Here is a 17,073-nt window from a genome sequence, read left to right as displayed (position 1 = left end):
AAATGGTCATATACTTTTACACGCACGTATATCTACACGTATATCTACACGTATATCTACACGTATAAGGTAATTCAGGCATAATGAACTCGGATTAATTCGAAGTCTTTGTGATATCAAAGAAAATTAAGGTTTATTCTCCAAGGAATACCACGGGTGAAGCTTAAGAAGTAGTCCATTCCGGTGTGAGGATTTTTGTTGGAAGTTCTGGAGGTGACGAAGCAAGTGAGCGACGAAGCGTGGCAAAGGAGCGTTGAAGCATGGCAAGTGAGGATGACAAATTGTGCAAAGTTTTTCAGGGACTTATTTTATTTGGAAGAAAATTGTGTCATGTGCGAACTTAGTGTAAAAATATAATTGGCAAATACTTGAGCATTTTTTGAAATCGTATATAGTCTACTCGATCCCCCTTGATGCCGTATGGCATATCTAAAAATATGTACATGATAGCCCGAAAACTACCACGACGACTTTTGGCGGGGGCCGTTAGGGCACAAGTCAGCATGAACAAATATGAGTTCATAAATATGCGTATATTAATATGAATGTACGTTTGCTCGTGTTAATAAATATACGAACACTTGTGCGCATACATGCTTATGTTCGTCATTCAATGATAGCTATGTTTGTCTTAATTGTCAAATCTCCCTTTTGGTAATAATATTCTGATACTTGAAATGCCTTTTGTTATGTAAATGTATAGTCCGAGAGGAGAGCTAGTACAGCACTTTCTGAACCGATTGATGAAACGAATGTAGTGGAATTGGAGCATAAATTGGCGTCTGGTCTTTCTCTTTACACTTTTCATAGAATGTCATTTTCCGATTAATCGCTTCAGGGATGGAATTTCTACTCGCGTTTCACATTGTAAGTAGTGGAACACCGTACACAGTAACCAAAATGGTGTAGAGGAAATTATAATATTTTCGGGAGAGTATTTTTTGTGACTATTAGCGAAAATTTTTATCTATAAAAGCTGTGTTTTGGATAAAATAAATAATGGAAGTATTCTTTACCAGGGTACGTCAGGATACGAGCGGAAGGGTACTCTAAATTATACATCCGGTCAACTGCCCAGTTTTGGAAATGTGTCTTTCTTGGTTTTCCCTCTGCTTCATGCGCTGTTTGTCTTAACTTCTAAAAATATCGTGACGGAATGGGAGACCTCTCTGACCTCCATTCACACGCCAATGGTCCGGCTGCTCACTTGTTTATCGCCCTCCAGTTCATATTATCCCTCGATACTTTCCCCATGCAAATTACCATGCAGTTGGAAGAAAAGATTGATGTAAACATTTTTCAATTTCATTTGGAGGGTCGTGTATGTGTTGTATCGTCAACTTTGTAGCGAAATGTTTTCGTGAGCATGTATTGCATAGCACATGTAATTATCGAGATAAGCATAGAGATTGAAATGTAATGAAATAATTGACTTTGTAATTCCACACACTTTATTTAAAAACACGACCCAGGTTTCGACGTTGAACGTCATCATCAGGTCTGATGATGACGTTCAACGTCGAAACCTGGGTCGTGTTTCTAAATAAAGTATGTGGAATTACAAAGTCAATTATTTCATTACATTTCAATATGTTATGCAAATTCCACAAAGTTACGCCTGAGACATTTTTTTTGAAAAGCATAGAGATATTTTTTTTTGGATAACTTTGTTGGCATCATTACTTTCTCTTTTTTGTATCTGTAAGCGTGTATCTTTTTATGCAGTTACTGTGTTTACCCGTTTCATAGGAGAAAAAGATTTTTTTTCAGAATTGTCTCACTACCTTGCGGGAGAAGACTGGATAAAAAATATTCTTTTAATATTAAAGATTTCTCTCGGTGTGATAATTTCTTTTCACATTTGTCACTTTTTAATTTTAAAGAGAATAAGGAGATTCAGAGGTTTATATTTGATATGTTAGATGACTGTTCTGCCCGGCCCATAATTTGTTTGTTTAAATCGCAATTCGATATAATAGCCCCGAATGATGTTATCTTAGATTAAAACCACGCCATTTAATGGGATAGGAACGAGCCAATGAGTCTCCTCCCTTTTCAAAATTTTCGCTCCCACGCCTCCCGAATTTGATCTCATCGCTTTCCCGTTCCCACCGAACGAATCCTTTTGAGTACGGTCTGGACGCTGGGCCAGCCACACAAACCTGCAGTCGGACGTTCCGGTGCGTGAGTTCATCATCTAAGCCTCTTCCCCACTCGCCTAGTCCCGCAACCAAGACTCCTCCTCCGGATTCACCTCCTCCACAGACCCCAGCTCCCTCCACAGACCGCCTCCTCGCCCCTCCTTTCACGCGCGGGGACTAGTTCTATTCTTGGCACGTGCCGCAAAAAGATGTGAGGAGTGGCCCGGTGTGGAAGGAAAGCGGACGACCATCGTTTTTCCGAGCCCGAGACTTAGGAGGGAGCGGGCGGGGAATGATGGGGCTGTTTGGGTTGAAGAGGGATGGACAGATGTGGGGGAGGGAGAGAGTGTTCGGCCTGAAAGCGGCGAGGGTGTTGGTGAAAGGGTGGGTGCCGCGGTGGGGGCATCGTTTAGGCTGGGATGGAGGGGTGTGTTGGGGTGGGGAATTGTATCCTTAAGCGTAAAACGAAGATATGGTTTCTGGGGTTTTGTAAGGGGTTAGGAGACGGAAGGGGAGAGCGATAAGAAGTCTCGCGGATGGACAGCATTTACCCATATCTATAGCCAACGTGTTGCCCATGTTTTCGCTTGAGGGGGGAGGGGTTGTCATGTAATTATGATCATAAATTTTTTTAAAGTACAATTTATATCCCTTGATTCTCCATATGCTTGCTTGCTCCCATGCTTGCACACACCCCGAGATTCATTTTTTGTACTTTATGAAATCAATGGATGGGTAACAAATTTTCGTGGCTGTCGCAGTCGTGAAACGTAAAAAATCAAAGGGTGCGTGTTGCGTCTCAGAAATGGGAGAGGATACAGAACGAGGGAGAAAAGTATCATTTTAACCATGCCTCATTCCTCCTCAAATTATAAACTTTAAAAACTTCAGTGACGTGACTTGATTATCATTGAAATAATAGAAATGAGTTTTCAGCTATTTGTACATTGTTTGCACAAAATGTCGCAAGCGTTAAAAAAAACTTATTGTAATTTTCCATAAAATTAATACACTTCTACGACACTGCTATCTGAACAATGCTGATGTCCAGTTGACTAGCAGCCAGTAGAATATTGCCGACACGACTGGGGAATAGGTTTAGAATAAATTCACAAGTAGTGCCCTCAGGGGCATAGCAGGACCCAGCTCATATATCCACCTTTCGTAATTATATGCATCTCTTCTTTGGACTATAGTTTATTTGGAGGCTCTACAAGCACTGAATTATTCCTGCATGAATGTGGTTGATAACGACAGCAACCTCTTCCTTACGACTATCCAATGTTTTCGTCCCACCAGTCAACCTGTTAGTACCGAGTTCTTGCAACAAACCTTGCTTTTACTAGGATTTTTAGTGACTAGATTATGACATAGTTTTTAATTATTAGTGTAGAAGGAGTTAACTTTAGAGCATATACCGGTATATGTTGGAATGTTAGCCCTATTATGCTTATTAATACATATTATCAAGTAACTTTCAGTCGTATGACACAGTACTTCGTGAAATGCCATTAGTTATAGTGGGGACAATCTAGGTATTCAGATCAAGTTTTAAGTTCGGTTTCGCGTAGTATAATTTTACGCCTGATCGCGTGCCAATTAGTTGGTGAATTGATTCACGTGATGACCTGAAAAAGTCTTGGCTAATTAATTCGACAATTTGCTTGCGCTGAAAGCATGGCTCTGTTAACTCATGTATCGACTGCATTGTAGCTCGGTTGTTGGTCGATTTCTAGGCAACCTAACTGTTTCGAAATAAGGGAAGTGGCATAGCGTCTTCCGTGCAGATGAGGCCATGGCAGTGGTATTTATATCGAAACTTCGTTTTTTTTAGCAGGTTGACAACCGTGGGTATATAGAAATGGTGACATAATCTATGCGACTGGTGCGATGGTAAAAGTAGCCGCATCCATTTCATCTCGTAGCCGACCGTATATGCACGTTTTCCCACTGAAGCCTGTCTATTAATAAACATTTTATCGCAACCATTAAACATGACAAGAAGTCTGTAAATAAGAGAGCCCAATCTTTCCATCTGCAGTTCTCTTTGCGGGCCTGATCAAGAGCATTCAAGGTCAAGGAATGCATCATTTACTGCAGTAATCTTCCCGAAGAATTGCTTTGGCAGAAGAACGAGTTAAAGGGTGTCTTTATAGTCAAAGTAATAGGGAAATCGCAAATTATAACGGTAATAATTAATAACTAGCGCTGTGCCACGTAAATCTGCTGTAGAACTTTTTATATATGCTATGGGGTCAATTGGGCTATTTGCCATTAGCAATTTACCAAATTGGTGATTTATGTTGTACCTATAAAAATGATTTAATCTCAGGTGAAAACATTTTCCATGAAAAAATATATTATTCTTAATCTGAAAACTTATCTGATGAATCTTTTATTACATGCGTACAGTGTAGCGGACTGTACTTTAGATATTAGCGCTCAGTGAATTCCTTGACTTAGCCTGTGCTACGTAAACGCATTCGAAGTGCACAGTCCTAAAAGTTAAATGATAAATTCCGAGCGTGATGTAAAGAAATAAAATATTAGGCTACCAACACATTGATGTAGTAAAATTATATGAGAGTCAAGAAGCTAACGCAGAACACACCAACACGAAAAATCAATAGCAGACACTGAGAACAACATCTCAGAGCCACCACATTTCCATGATATCATAGTTATGTAGTAAACAGAGCCATTGTTCAAAGTTCTAGTTTGAATGCATATAAACATTAGTCATGCCATAAAATATGGAACGCGTTCGACATTTGATCGCTCACTAATGCGAATTCCTATTCGTGTAATGTTCAGTGTTGTTTCGTAATTCGAATGATTTTTCTAATTACGTTGCTTAGATTAATGCTTCGCGTAAAAAATTTCTCTATAAACTATTTTCAGTATTCACATTTGTTCTTGAATATTTGAAAAAAGTCTTCAATTAGAAATTTCAACAACTATGGTTATTAAATAAGGTTATATTTTACAGGAAAACGTGGAGCTTTAGTACCAGCACTGCCTAAAGAAGACTTCTTTAGACCAGAAAATGTATTGTAATTTCCACATAGTTTAGAATCTGAGCACAAATTGAATGGTTTCCAAATTTGAACTAAACTAACGGAAATAGCCTTCAATCCTATTGGTATTATTTCTCTTGCAAGTGCTTTGATGACTGCGGTCAGGTTGCATGAAATTTTTCACATCTGCAACATCTTCCTTCAGAGATAACTCAATGTGCACTGGACGTTTGCGCTACTTGGCAATAGAAATAGACCGATGCCTTCCATCATGGCTGGCTCTCAAGGCAACAAAACTTGATGCATACCGATACTACACTCCGGTGCAAAAAAGCCTACGTATTTGTACGCTACCTGGGTTCCGGTATCAACCAGGGCAAACATCATTAGGTGTGGAGGATTGGAAAAGACTTGAACCGTAGCTCATTAAAATTGATTTCTAAGGGCGAAGTATTACTTTACAGTATTCATTCACGATGGCCTCAGCCATTATGAATGTAAGATCGGTGGTTATAACCAGGGTAAGAAAACTAGGTTCCGTTACCTCTGTACGCATATCTAGGTCATGCATGTACACATTCAGTCGCAGGTACTTTTCGCAAGAATCTAAGTATTTCTCGGTACTTAGGTACCGGTACCCAAACCCAGATTTTAACTGGAAAAAAGGCTATGTGTAATGTATATGTTACGAGGTTAGAGGTGCAAAAACATGGTTATGAAATTATCGGGGTAGAAAACCCAGCCTTTTCTCACTTCGCAACAACTGTGGGTACATAACTGTTCATTCTGCCGCTTCCGAGACCACTACTTCCGTTGTTGCCCCGGTTACCTGTTTACTTTTTCATCATTTCGCAGAATAATCATTTAAGCATCAGAATTATATACATTTCTAAATTACACTTGTTAATCGGATTAATTATACCCAGTGGCAATATTGGCAATTGAACCTTTGAATCCAAACAAAATTTTCAAAGTGTGTGTTCCATTAGGGATAGTTAATTGTCGTAATGGCTGGGAAGGTGAAATGAGGAAATGGAAAGCTGCAAACACAGCCAACAGTGATGAAATGTTTTTAAGAATTAGATTGAAGAGACTGAGGGTGAGAGGGATTGTTAAAGTGATTAGATTATTGTCTCAATTAGGATTTCAATATTCCAGTTCCTGAGGGAGATGGGTGCTGTATATACCATGACCTTCGGATGTTGCTCTCTTAAGCAATTTCGTTTTCTTTATTGCGGATATTTTCCCCAGTATTTTGGGCAGTGTTTTGCCAACACGATAGGTGAGCGTCCAAAGAAAGAAGAGTTACATGAATCATAAATGTATGTGCTGAGAGATATAGCCGCTAAGGATATTTACACGATATAGAGAAATAAATTTATGTTCAAATTCCCGTTTCTCACGATCCTAACATTCAGTGGTAGCGGTTGCGATTAATGAGAAGTTTTCAGGTTCGTTGAGACTACTAACGTCCTCTCTCCGCCTTGGGAGATAAGGACACAAATGACAGTGGTGGCACAGTAAGTTCCATGAAGTCTTGCCCACTATAATGTGATCGATTACATGAGCCGAATCTCATTTTCCCTACATTGCCGTCTTGAATATAGTAGTCGATGCGTTCGAGATTTTCTTTTTGTCCACAAACGTGAAGTAGTACTTCAAAAATATTACGGAAAAAGTTCTTATTTTGTGATTGTAGCCCCCATCGCCCCGCAGACAAGCGTGATCGAATCTCCTCCTTTGTCTCATTGGTGTCAGCAATTGTAATTATGAAGTAGTGGGCAACGTCTGACTAAACTCCGATGATAGGGTCATTTTTACCAAGATTTGAGAAATAAATCGAACGGTGAGACTCTAGCGATATCAACAATATTGCGCTGTGCCAGTAGTTGGGTGTCCAATTAAGTCTGAAAACGAGTCGCAAGGGCGAATTTCTGCTTAAGGAAATCCATACACCTTTACGCGTAAAGGGATATACAAGGGTGGTCTGAAAAGTTTCCGACCTAATAAAGAACCAGAAATTTTTCTGGAATTTTCTGTGTTTGCTGAGAAATTTTCGGAAACTTTTCAGACCACCGATGTACATAATGACTAGTAAAGTAAAATAATTGGTAGTCACACTGGCATCGGGCATAACTTGGGAAAAGTATGTTATGGACATGCGTATGCGAAAGAAAACTTTTTATGGAAACTATCAAACAAATTTCCGCCTCGCCTCGAAGGGGACGAGGTGGTGGACTTAACTGGCTTAAGCACTCGGCCGGATATCGATGGATCCGGGTTTGAATCCCGCTCAAGATGAATGATTTTTTCACTGAAATTTTTGTATCGAACGAATATTGAGAGAATATTCCAAATAAAAATGTTAAGGAGAGTTGTTATTTCGCTTTGGCAAGACTTCACCCATCGAACATTTGAAACCCTGTTCAGAAGTATCTAATTTCGGAATCCAACGAAATGCATTGGAAAACTTCCTTTGTTGTGAAGGATCGTTATGGACGAGCACAAAGCGACAGATCATTATTTTATAGCTTGGGCTGGAAGTTGCTGGAACTTCGTTGATGACATGCATCGCTTATACTATTAGGAAATAAGATCAATCGTTTTTAACGCAGAGGTAATAATTTAATTCCTCATTATATTGGCGGACGGGAGTACAAATGAAGGCAACTTGTCGAACAGATCGATACAAGAAATTCCATTCCTTTCTCCTTCACATAATTCCAATCTAAAAGAGAAGGAACGGCACTAGTATAACGGATGGCAATCTGAAATTACCGCAAACGAAATCGCAGGAACTATCAATAATCTCATAGTGTTCTTAATTATGAGGCTGGCGAATTAGCCTCACGTCCACAGAGGCTTATCGGTCTAAATGTTGCCGCATCAGATGATGTTAGGAGTTGACGTATTAAACTTTTAAAATAATTATTTATTTCGTTGCTTAGAACCTGGTTGGGTTAGCCACCAGGTTCTAATAGCGTCCATCAATTCAAGCACAGCCTGTCCGAAAAGTGTTCATTTATTGGTCAAAACCGTAAACACAGATCGCCCTACTCCGAAATACGTTAAGGACTGGAAATATCCTCCTTCTAAGATAGGCGCAGGTAGCTGTTACGGTGTGGTATCATCATAGGTGTACCGAGTACGTTGCTCTGCCAACTGAGTCAGAATGATCGCCTATGTTATCTTCTGAGAAATAATTTCGTGACTATGGCTAGATCTAGAACCTTTCCACCAGCCCTTTTAAGAGGGCTGGCGGAGAAGATGCGATGGGAAGAAGTAATCTCTGTTTTTCTTAAAGCTCTTTTTAAAAGCAAATCTAAAAGGTACCTGTCACAGCACAAGTGAGTCATTTAGCTTAAATGTATAAATAATACTTCCGCATTTATTTAATTTTTTCCATTCCATTTGTGCAAATTTAGGTGTTTTTCCCCACGTCAGATTTTTCCTCGCTTCTTGTCTAAACCTACCGATCCATTTGTTTGGCGGTAAGTTACCGCTGTTTATCTGTACTGTTTGGAAATTGAAAAAAATATTGCGAATTTGAAATGCAACTTACAAATGCCGAAGTACGTATGCACGTATTTGAGTTATACTAATTCATTTTCACGTGCTGTGAATCAAATTGGTAAAACGTTGCTTTCGCACAGGCGAAAAAAAGTGATTAATCCTGTTGTCTTTTTTAAGAAGGAATGGGAAAGCAAAAATGTCTGCATTAGTGCTCAACTTCTTGTGTCAGCGAAAAAATGAAATACTTCTATGAAATGTGCGCATTCTGCAAGATGTGTTGGTCTCCGTATATTATAAATATCACAGCAGGCGAGAGGGAGGCGGAGGACCTTTTAAATATATTCAGCAACTATCATCGTTGGCGGTATAACTATTCTAGCTCCTTTGTCCTCGCGCTTTCGTTTCGTTGCTTATTCCATGCTGCCCGGCGTCCTTCGGCGGGTTTCGGTGAACATCGGCGACCTCCGCAAGAAAGGAAGGGGAGAGGAGAAGGAGAAATTCCCGAGTACGGCACGTTGGATCTCAGTGAGGGGTAGAGACTCAACGAAAGAGGGCGGAAGCGTATGCCGGCGGGACCGGAGACGAGGGAGCGCGCGCAGTTTCATTAGCCAAGGAAGTGATTCGTTTTCTGCAGTGCAAAAAAAGTATCAGGCCACTTACTGCCGTTCGGGAGTAGAAGGACTGCAGGACCATTAGATACAAATTTCTTTCTTCTCTAACATCCCACCAATAACACATTTTCGGGTAAAAGTATAGCAATCGTGTGAAACAGAGTATTGCAACGACGAATTTTGTCATTTTTTTGTGCGCCCGAAGCTGACGTGATCATCAGTTTTTTGCATTTGAAATTTGCTTCGCCTTTGGATTCTATTTTCGCTGACTTGCCTAAACTCGGCGAAGGTCGGTGGGAGTGAACGAAGAAAAAAAAGAACCCGAGACCGCAAACGACTATATATTCGAGAGGTGGAAGGGGTTACATCATCAAGTGGGAAAAATCATCAAGAGCTTTTGCCAGTTGAATCATTATGGAATATAAGACCAAGTGAAGGAGAAGGCATTCTACCCAGTAGAAATTATTTCCATCTCGCCAAGTAGGGTTCTGGATTTTCCATCAACTGGAGGGAAGCGGCCCGAGTGAGCATCGGGAAAAAATTGTGTACGTTGTGTTCTGTGCTGTTTTCCATAGTGCCGGCGCCCCTTGTACCGGAAACAGATTTCCTTGGACTGAAGAACTTGTATGCCAGGAAGAAAGCGAATTCTTACGATTGGATTAAGTTATACGAGGCTGCACCGGAGTCTTTCCCCGTCAACATTGAACCCATTCACCCTCTTTTCTCAAACGAAATTTTGAGTGGATCTATATCGGACCCATGCGTAATCTCGGGAGGGAAAGAAGATCCGGACGCCTCGCCGCCCCTTCAGACTACCGAAAATATTAATCATCGCATAGGTAAGCCGATCTACACCGAACGACCGATATAATTGTAAAACTCGACTGTTAATCAACGACCCGAAGAGCAAGGGGCTTTTTTGGCATCCGGGGAAACTCAATTAGTGACTGGAGGGAGTGAATAAAAGGAGGAGCTAGTTAAGTTAGTTCCGATGGAGGAGTCTGTGGACTCATCGGATGTGTACACAACGCATCCCCGCACGTCCCTGTCCTCGACCTCTTCGGCGGGCGGGGCCGTTTTGGTGTCCGATGGGGGAGGCGGGATGCCCATCGTCAACGGTCACCATGGGGAAACACCACTCGGCTCCAAGAACCCCCCGACCACCACCATCAGCACCATCGCCGTGCAAAGTGGAGACACGAGGATCGTCATAGCCTTGCTTCAAGTAGGTGTCACCGCGTTTCTCTAAGCGGAATTAAACCATGCACTCGATGTCCCTCTCCCCACCCGCTATAACAATATTCGTGTTTTCTCCAGGTCAATTTGCCTTTTGTCCGGTATCAATCTGTCAAAAAATAAATGGTGAACGATTGGACAAACTTTTGCAATAAAAATCTTTGAAGGTATTAGTCGGCCTCGCGGTTTTGTCAGTAATTTTCACGATTTCTTTTATCATCGTTATGAAATTATACCTCTATTTAAGAAGAAATATGATTGCTATATTAGTGATGAGATAATTTCTCAATATTATTGATGTGAATCGTAGTGGCATTGAATGGAAGGATTGATTGAGTTCTTAAAATGAGTCGTGTATTCAAAGTATCAGTCTTAACATCGCGAATGGTCATTGCTGTCCCAATTCGAGCGGGAGCTACGAGTATTCTTCTCCGTAGATCCCTGCTACTGTCCACAAAGGGACGCTAGGGAGAAATAGGTCATTTCCGTGGTAAAAACGTCCTAATATTGGACTTTCCCATCCGATAATTTATATAGTGTTTAGAATTCGTTGGCATCGAAGCTACCCGTGCCCTCGCGTATAATTTATGATGGGGCAGCCAGTTGAGAAGGAGCCCTACATGCTAATGAATGTGAGACCCAAATTTGGGTGCTATAAAATAATTTAGGGTTTTCGCAGTGTAACTCTGGGTAAAGATTATTGGGACGAGTAGAATCGACTGCGTATGGAGTCGAATTTGGACTTCCCTATGTGCGAAGTTAAGATGGCATTAATTAAGTGCCCTGCATAGAAGTGGAGAATTAATTGATTGGATCGGGCAACTCTTACTACCGCAAGGCATCCATTTGGCCTGTTGTATGAACTCTGACTGTGGCAGCACTGAATTGAGCACGCGTCACCGCTCCTTTGGTGTGCCGCCGCCCACACAAGAGGCCCGAGTCCCTCATGCTTCGCGTGTGAATTCTGGCGCCCCCCCACTCCTTCTGTCTCCAACCTCTTTCCCCCACAACTTATCCCGCCGCCCCACCATTTTCCGGCACCTTCTTCGCGTATTGTACCCGCCCTCGTCAATATTGTAACCTCGTTCCACTCTACTCGTATGTCGGTGTTGCAGTTAATTTGCAGATTATGCGTGTTAAAAAAATCGCTGTCGGGTGATTTCCCTCCTTGGAGTTAAGTTTTTTTCTTGCTGTGGTTCGAAGTCTTATTTCAACCAGCCTTCGAAATATTTTTGATAAATACGAGGGTCATCCGGAAAGTAGTACCCGTTCGTGCCGCATGAAGTGCTGACGACGCGAGTAGCCGCTGGACGAGGTCAGATAGCTTCAGTGGCTTGTCTGCCTTCTCTGAGCCAAGTTGCGTGACGCTAGCATTGCCTGTGTTGTTTCTGTGATTGTTTACAATGTTTAAAAAAATTGAGAACGCCGCCAGTTGTGAAGTGAGGGCAGTGATTAAATTCCTCAATGCAAGAAACGTTCGCCCATGTGATATTCATCGCCAATTAAAGGAGGTGTATGGAGACAATGTAATGGACGAGTCGTCTGTTCGGCGGTGGTGTCGCAACTTCAACATGGGGAGGGGGAACACACACGACGATGAGCGTTCGGGGAGACCGTCTGTCATTACAGACCAACTGGTGAGCTCAGTTGACGAATTCGTGAGGAATGATCGGCGCGTCACAATTGATGACATCTGTGAGCATTTTCCCAATGTTTCTCGAACAATTGTTCATGAAATTGTTAAACACCATCTGCATTATGCAAAAATTTGTGCAAGATGGGTCCCTCGCGTATCTCAATGAGCTGGCGGCGAAGGACTATGCAGCAGGAATACAGAAACTTGTCACACGTTATGACAAATGCCTTAATTTGCTTGGAGATTATGTTGAGAAGTAGTTTAAAGTATCCTCTTTCAAATAAAATTTTTTATGTTTGTTAATATTTACTTTTGTGTCTTTATTTCACGAACGGGTACTACTTTCCGGATGACCCTCGTACTTAATGAATCTCTATTGGGATTGCTGGTATTCCATTTGGTGTATTTTCACGAAGTATTCAAATGCTAAATTTAGTATACACATTAGGTTGTTTCTTTTTCCCATCCCTGATGTGATTTACGTCTGTTATGCCTCTAACGCACATCGCCATTGGTAGGGAGCAATTCTTCTTAGCCTCTCCTTTCATCACAGAAAAAGAGACTTAAAAAAGTTATTTCCTTTCACGTTTTTGTATCGCGCGTATTGGTACGTATGTGGTCGTTATGTGGCGGTGGAACCGCACTTGTGGATGGAATGTATCGGCAACTGTTCATTTTACTTTTACTCCAAGCTCTGTCGTCAATTACATTGTTCAATTTTAGGTACCGTGTGATAATTCGCCAAATAATCTTGAATTTTTAAATTTGTAGTACGTGACTTTTTCTTAATTTAAAAGTCCTCGCGTCCTTAGTTCAGATTGGTAATGAAAATGAAAAAGATAAATCTCGAATTATATCTCTCCCAAGGAGATTGCAACTAGACGTTTGCTTGGGAGACACTTCGGAACTTAACAAGTTCCAGAATGAACTACCGGGGACATCGGTTTAATCGTTTTCGGGGACATTATCTTTTGCTTTATCCGATAAGATAGTCTCGTCATTAGGTTCTTCCGCGATCAACAGGGACAATGTCAATAAATATTATCGACTTCCGAGGAAGTGTCGTTCTGTACGGGAGATTCAATTTTTTTTGCTCAGCCATTTGCGCAGAAAAAATTATCTCTCGAACCGGAGTATGGAATGTAGGATTCGACTGTTGGCGGGTGGATGGATGCGAACAGAGATAATAATGTAGTATCACTTTCTTAGTTCATTTTGGACCCGGTCAGTGGCCTCTTTAAATTTCCGTAACAGACGCATTCATTCCAAAGAAACTGCGGGAGATGCCGCAACAGTAACTTTTAACGGAGTCATCCGCTAATGTGCATTTCAATGCAACAATTTCAGAGTGTAAAAATCATTCACCTGGACTAGGTGAATGATTTTTACACTCTGAAATTGTTGCATTGAAATGCACATTAGCGGATGACTCCGTTAAAAGTTACTGTTGCGGCATCTCCCGCAGTTTCTTTGGAATTTGTCAAAGTGTAAACACCGTAAGTGTTTAAAGTTGGCTTTAACCTCGTGGACAGTGGCGCCTCGCGCACGAATACGAATGCCTGTGACATTGTATGTACGGTATTTCGTCACAACATCTAGTTCCTTTAAAAGCCCCAAAATTTCAGAGTTTAAGAGGACGCCTCGGTAGCTTAAGTGGCTAAAGCACTCGACCGGATATTGAGGGATCTGGGTTCGTATCCCAGTCCAGGTGAATGATTTTTACACTCTGAAATTGTTGCATTGAGACGCATTCATTCTCCCAGACAGTCTGGAAAGGTCTAAGCATAGGCAAACTCTTCAATAATGGCTGAATCACAAAGAGAAATCGCCCATTATTGTCGGGGATTTCACCCTCTTTCCCCCTTCATTTTAATGGACGCATTATCATCAATCCATCACACGATATAACTAATAACTAACTATAAGGTGGTATGATTTGAATTTTTCCAGGATGTCCTTCAGCACTGTCAAGTGTTAAGAGTGCACAATTGATTTAGAAAATAATTAAGAAAGCGTTGCTTTGACTTTACCAATTTCTGGTCTCCTGTCTCTGCGAAAATATTAATATTTTATGGGCTCGCTTTTGGTATTTTGCAGTGCGTCTCACAAAATATCAGCGATGGCCTACAGGATTTACCATAATCCGATCAGTTAATCGTAATTATAGTTATGCTAAATATTGAATACGCTAATACGTGAATATCCATGACGTTCATTCCGGCATTGTGATAAATTTGCATTAATTTCAATCTTTGGGTATTTTTGTCCTGGATCTAGTTCGTCACGCCATTTGTTTCTCTCCTATGTTTTCATTTATCACCCATCACACCATCCAATCAGGAAAGGGTTGGAAGCGAAGGGGGAGGGGAGGATGCACAGTTAGAAGTTTGTTGAGGAAGGGGGCGGAGAGGTGAAGGGGCTGACGTGGAATAAGACGCATGGGCCGTCGATGGGGACGGAAGATAGTCTTCGGGGAGAGGAGTGTTGTGGGGACGCCCTTCCCACGCATGCCGACTCCTCGGTGCATCCAGCATGCATCCTGAGGCTCACTCCAGGGATCCATGCATAATGCATTGCCGGCGGGGGAGGGGCCGGCCCCGTGGCTGCATTCCCCACGTTCATTTGTCGTCTCCCACGGAGACCACGCGCTTTTGGTTCCCGCCACCGCGTCACGCCTTCAATTTATTCATCATCTCGTACTTTTGACTCACTTTCCCCTCATGTTAACTTTTCCTGCTTACGTGGTGAATTATGGGTTTAGTGAAGAGTCTGATGGCCCTACGGTTTGGTTGGCACGGCAGGAGTCGTCGACATCCGCGTGGTCGTTTCCCTCTTTCTTCCTTTGTCCAAAAAGCAGGGTCCTTTGCATTCCTGCGATTGTCCGGTGGAACCTTGTGGTGGTTCCTTGTGGAACGGTTGACGGTTCTCCATCTGCTTTCCGTAATGCTAACTTCATATTTTTATATCGGGGTAAAAGAACTTCGCCTTGTGAGTGTGTCAAAGCTATTATACGTATATGTGACGCACTCAGCAAACTGGTTGAGTGCTCCTGCTGCCATGGATACTGGTCTAAATATATGGAAATTGGTTCCGGAACTTAAACTTCTGGTGGGTTTCAGATGTGTTGCGAAATCTCTCGGTGAAAAAGTGTTTCGATAATTTCTGAAAGTAAATTGAAATATTATTGGTGGCTGGAAATTTAAATGTTCGAGAATATGAAAATATTTGCTCCTATAATTCTTAGGTAAAAGTATTTTGAAACGACTTTTCGCCGTCTTTATTATCTCAGAAAGCATGTAGTTACCAGGATTTTAAATGTAATGGACTGATTCGTTGATGACTCTCGGTTGGGGGGTTCGAGTTCTATTTCTATGGAGGCCATACTGAACTCGATCTTGAGGGGGGCGTGGTGAAGAGGGAAACTGAAGCAAGTAAAAATCGAAACGTGGCAGTTTGTTTAACATTAAATTTAATCGGTTTGTGGATGCTTGATAATTTCAAATGATTTATTGTAATCGGATAAAAGAAATACGTATATTATGGAGGGCGGAAGGACCAGATGAGATACTGAAGACTCCATAGCAGCCTGATATTTTATTAAATAGAGTGCTATAGCAAGTGTGCTATGGGAAAATATCAACCCCAGCCGTACTCTTAATGGTGAGCAAAGGGTATGGTTGGGGGATATTCATAGGAAAATGATCGGGGGTTATGACAGACCAAACGATTAAACCAACAAACTCTAGCTGAGGTGTACTAGATAGCATTGACCCTCGCCCGTCTGTGTGTGCTAGTGTGCCATGGAGGGTTTATGGCGCCTGGGGCAAATGCTGAAATTGTTCTCGCAAAATCAAATTTGCCCTCCGAAGTGCATACCAATTGAGTGTACCCGCCTGAGCTGCTAGGGTCCCCTCCCCTCCAAGCCACCAATTGTTGGTGTTTGGTCTTTTGGCATAATGAGATAAATTTAAGTTAGCCTGTGTTGGCTTTTTAAAATGATATTCAAACAAACTCAATTCCTACTTCATTCATGTAGGTATATGTGAAAAGATTAGGAAACATGGGACTGAAATAAAATATCTTTACAACCACTCACAGCTCTTGTATGAGTTATTTATTGATGTCTTCAGATTGGAAAAGGATGCATTTTCTGAAAAGCAGTATTTAGATTGATTATCTCGATTTAAAAACAGGTGAGCCTGTTAACCAGGCAATACAAGTTAGATATTTGGCAGTTGGACTAGAGGACGCGTTTCGGAATATATGCTTCAGTTTTTCCATATTAGGCTTCATTTAGGCCTTTTTATCATCCGTGTCGGAATTCGTATCCTTCCCCTCTTTATATATTTTCTCCGTGAAGATGATCATCAAGCCATTACGCAGTGTCTTATCTATTGAGTTGAAGCGCATTCACTCGTACGATGATCGATTCGACATTTCCGTTTTTCAAGTTTTTTATCCAAGTCGACTATCATTGGTTTACTCGTGTACTCGAGTGTTTCCATTGATAATCTCTGGCGTAGACAACGTCCTTACAGTCCTTTCCGCGTTGATTCATTACGTGTCTTGGCAGCTTATCAAAAGTGGCTAATTTGAATAGAAAGTAAGTCGATAGGTATTAGAGTAGGATGGTTGAGAAGTAGCGTCATATTTTCATCGGGATTTTTCTGATGGACAATCTTTCGCGTTTGATTTGACGTCAACTCCTGAGTCCTCACCCCGTGAAGAGATTTGGCGAAGGTCGAAGTGGATCGAGGATTTTTACTCACCGGGCAACCAACTGTACGAGGAGTCATTGAGCCGCTGAAATGGTGAGAAAGCCACCGACAGGGAGAATGCCATCCCCGCCCCTCTTGCCCATTCAGCGTCGCGAAAGAAAATTCCAACGGGGAAGAGCACGGGGAAAGGGTGAGAGGTGC

General features: G+C 41.6%; 1 protein-coding gene across 2 annotated transcripts in view; it reads left to right on the top strand.

The window, feature by feature from the left end:
• The window catches only part of zormin, a 260,665-nt gene that overhangs the window by 51,420 nt on the left and 192,172 nt on the right, over positions 1 to 17,073 (top strand). The window contains exon 1 of one of the 2 annotated variants that reach the window (XM_071587299.1): positions 9,648 to 10,507. The exons of the other annotated variant lie outside the window; for it this stretch is intronic. Within the exon in view, the coding sequence (XP_071443400.1) occupies positions 10,274 to 10,507 (234 nt within the window). The 5' untranslated portion in view covers positions 9,648 to 10,273. Of the gene's footprint in view, positions 1 to 9,647; positions 10,508 to 17,073 lie in introns of those variants that run through there. 2 annotated transcript variants of the gene reach the window in all.

Source organism: Hetaerina americana, unplaced genomic scaffold (genome assembly GCF_022747635.1).
Source record: "Hetaerina americana unplaced genomic scaffold, ioHetAmer1.1.p SCAF_3, whole genome shotgun sequence".
In the NCBI taxonomy this organism is placed as follows: Eukaryota; Metazoa; Arthropoda; class Insecta; order Odonata; family Calopterygidae; genus Hetaerina; species Hetaerina americana.
Note: the sequence above shows the minus strand (reverse complement) of the source record. Positions and strands in the feature narration are given on the sequence as shown.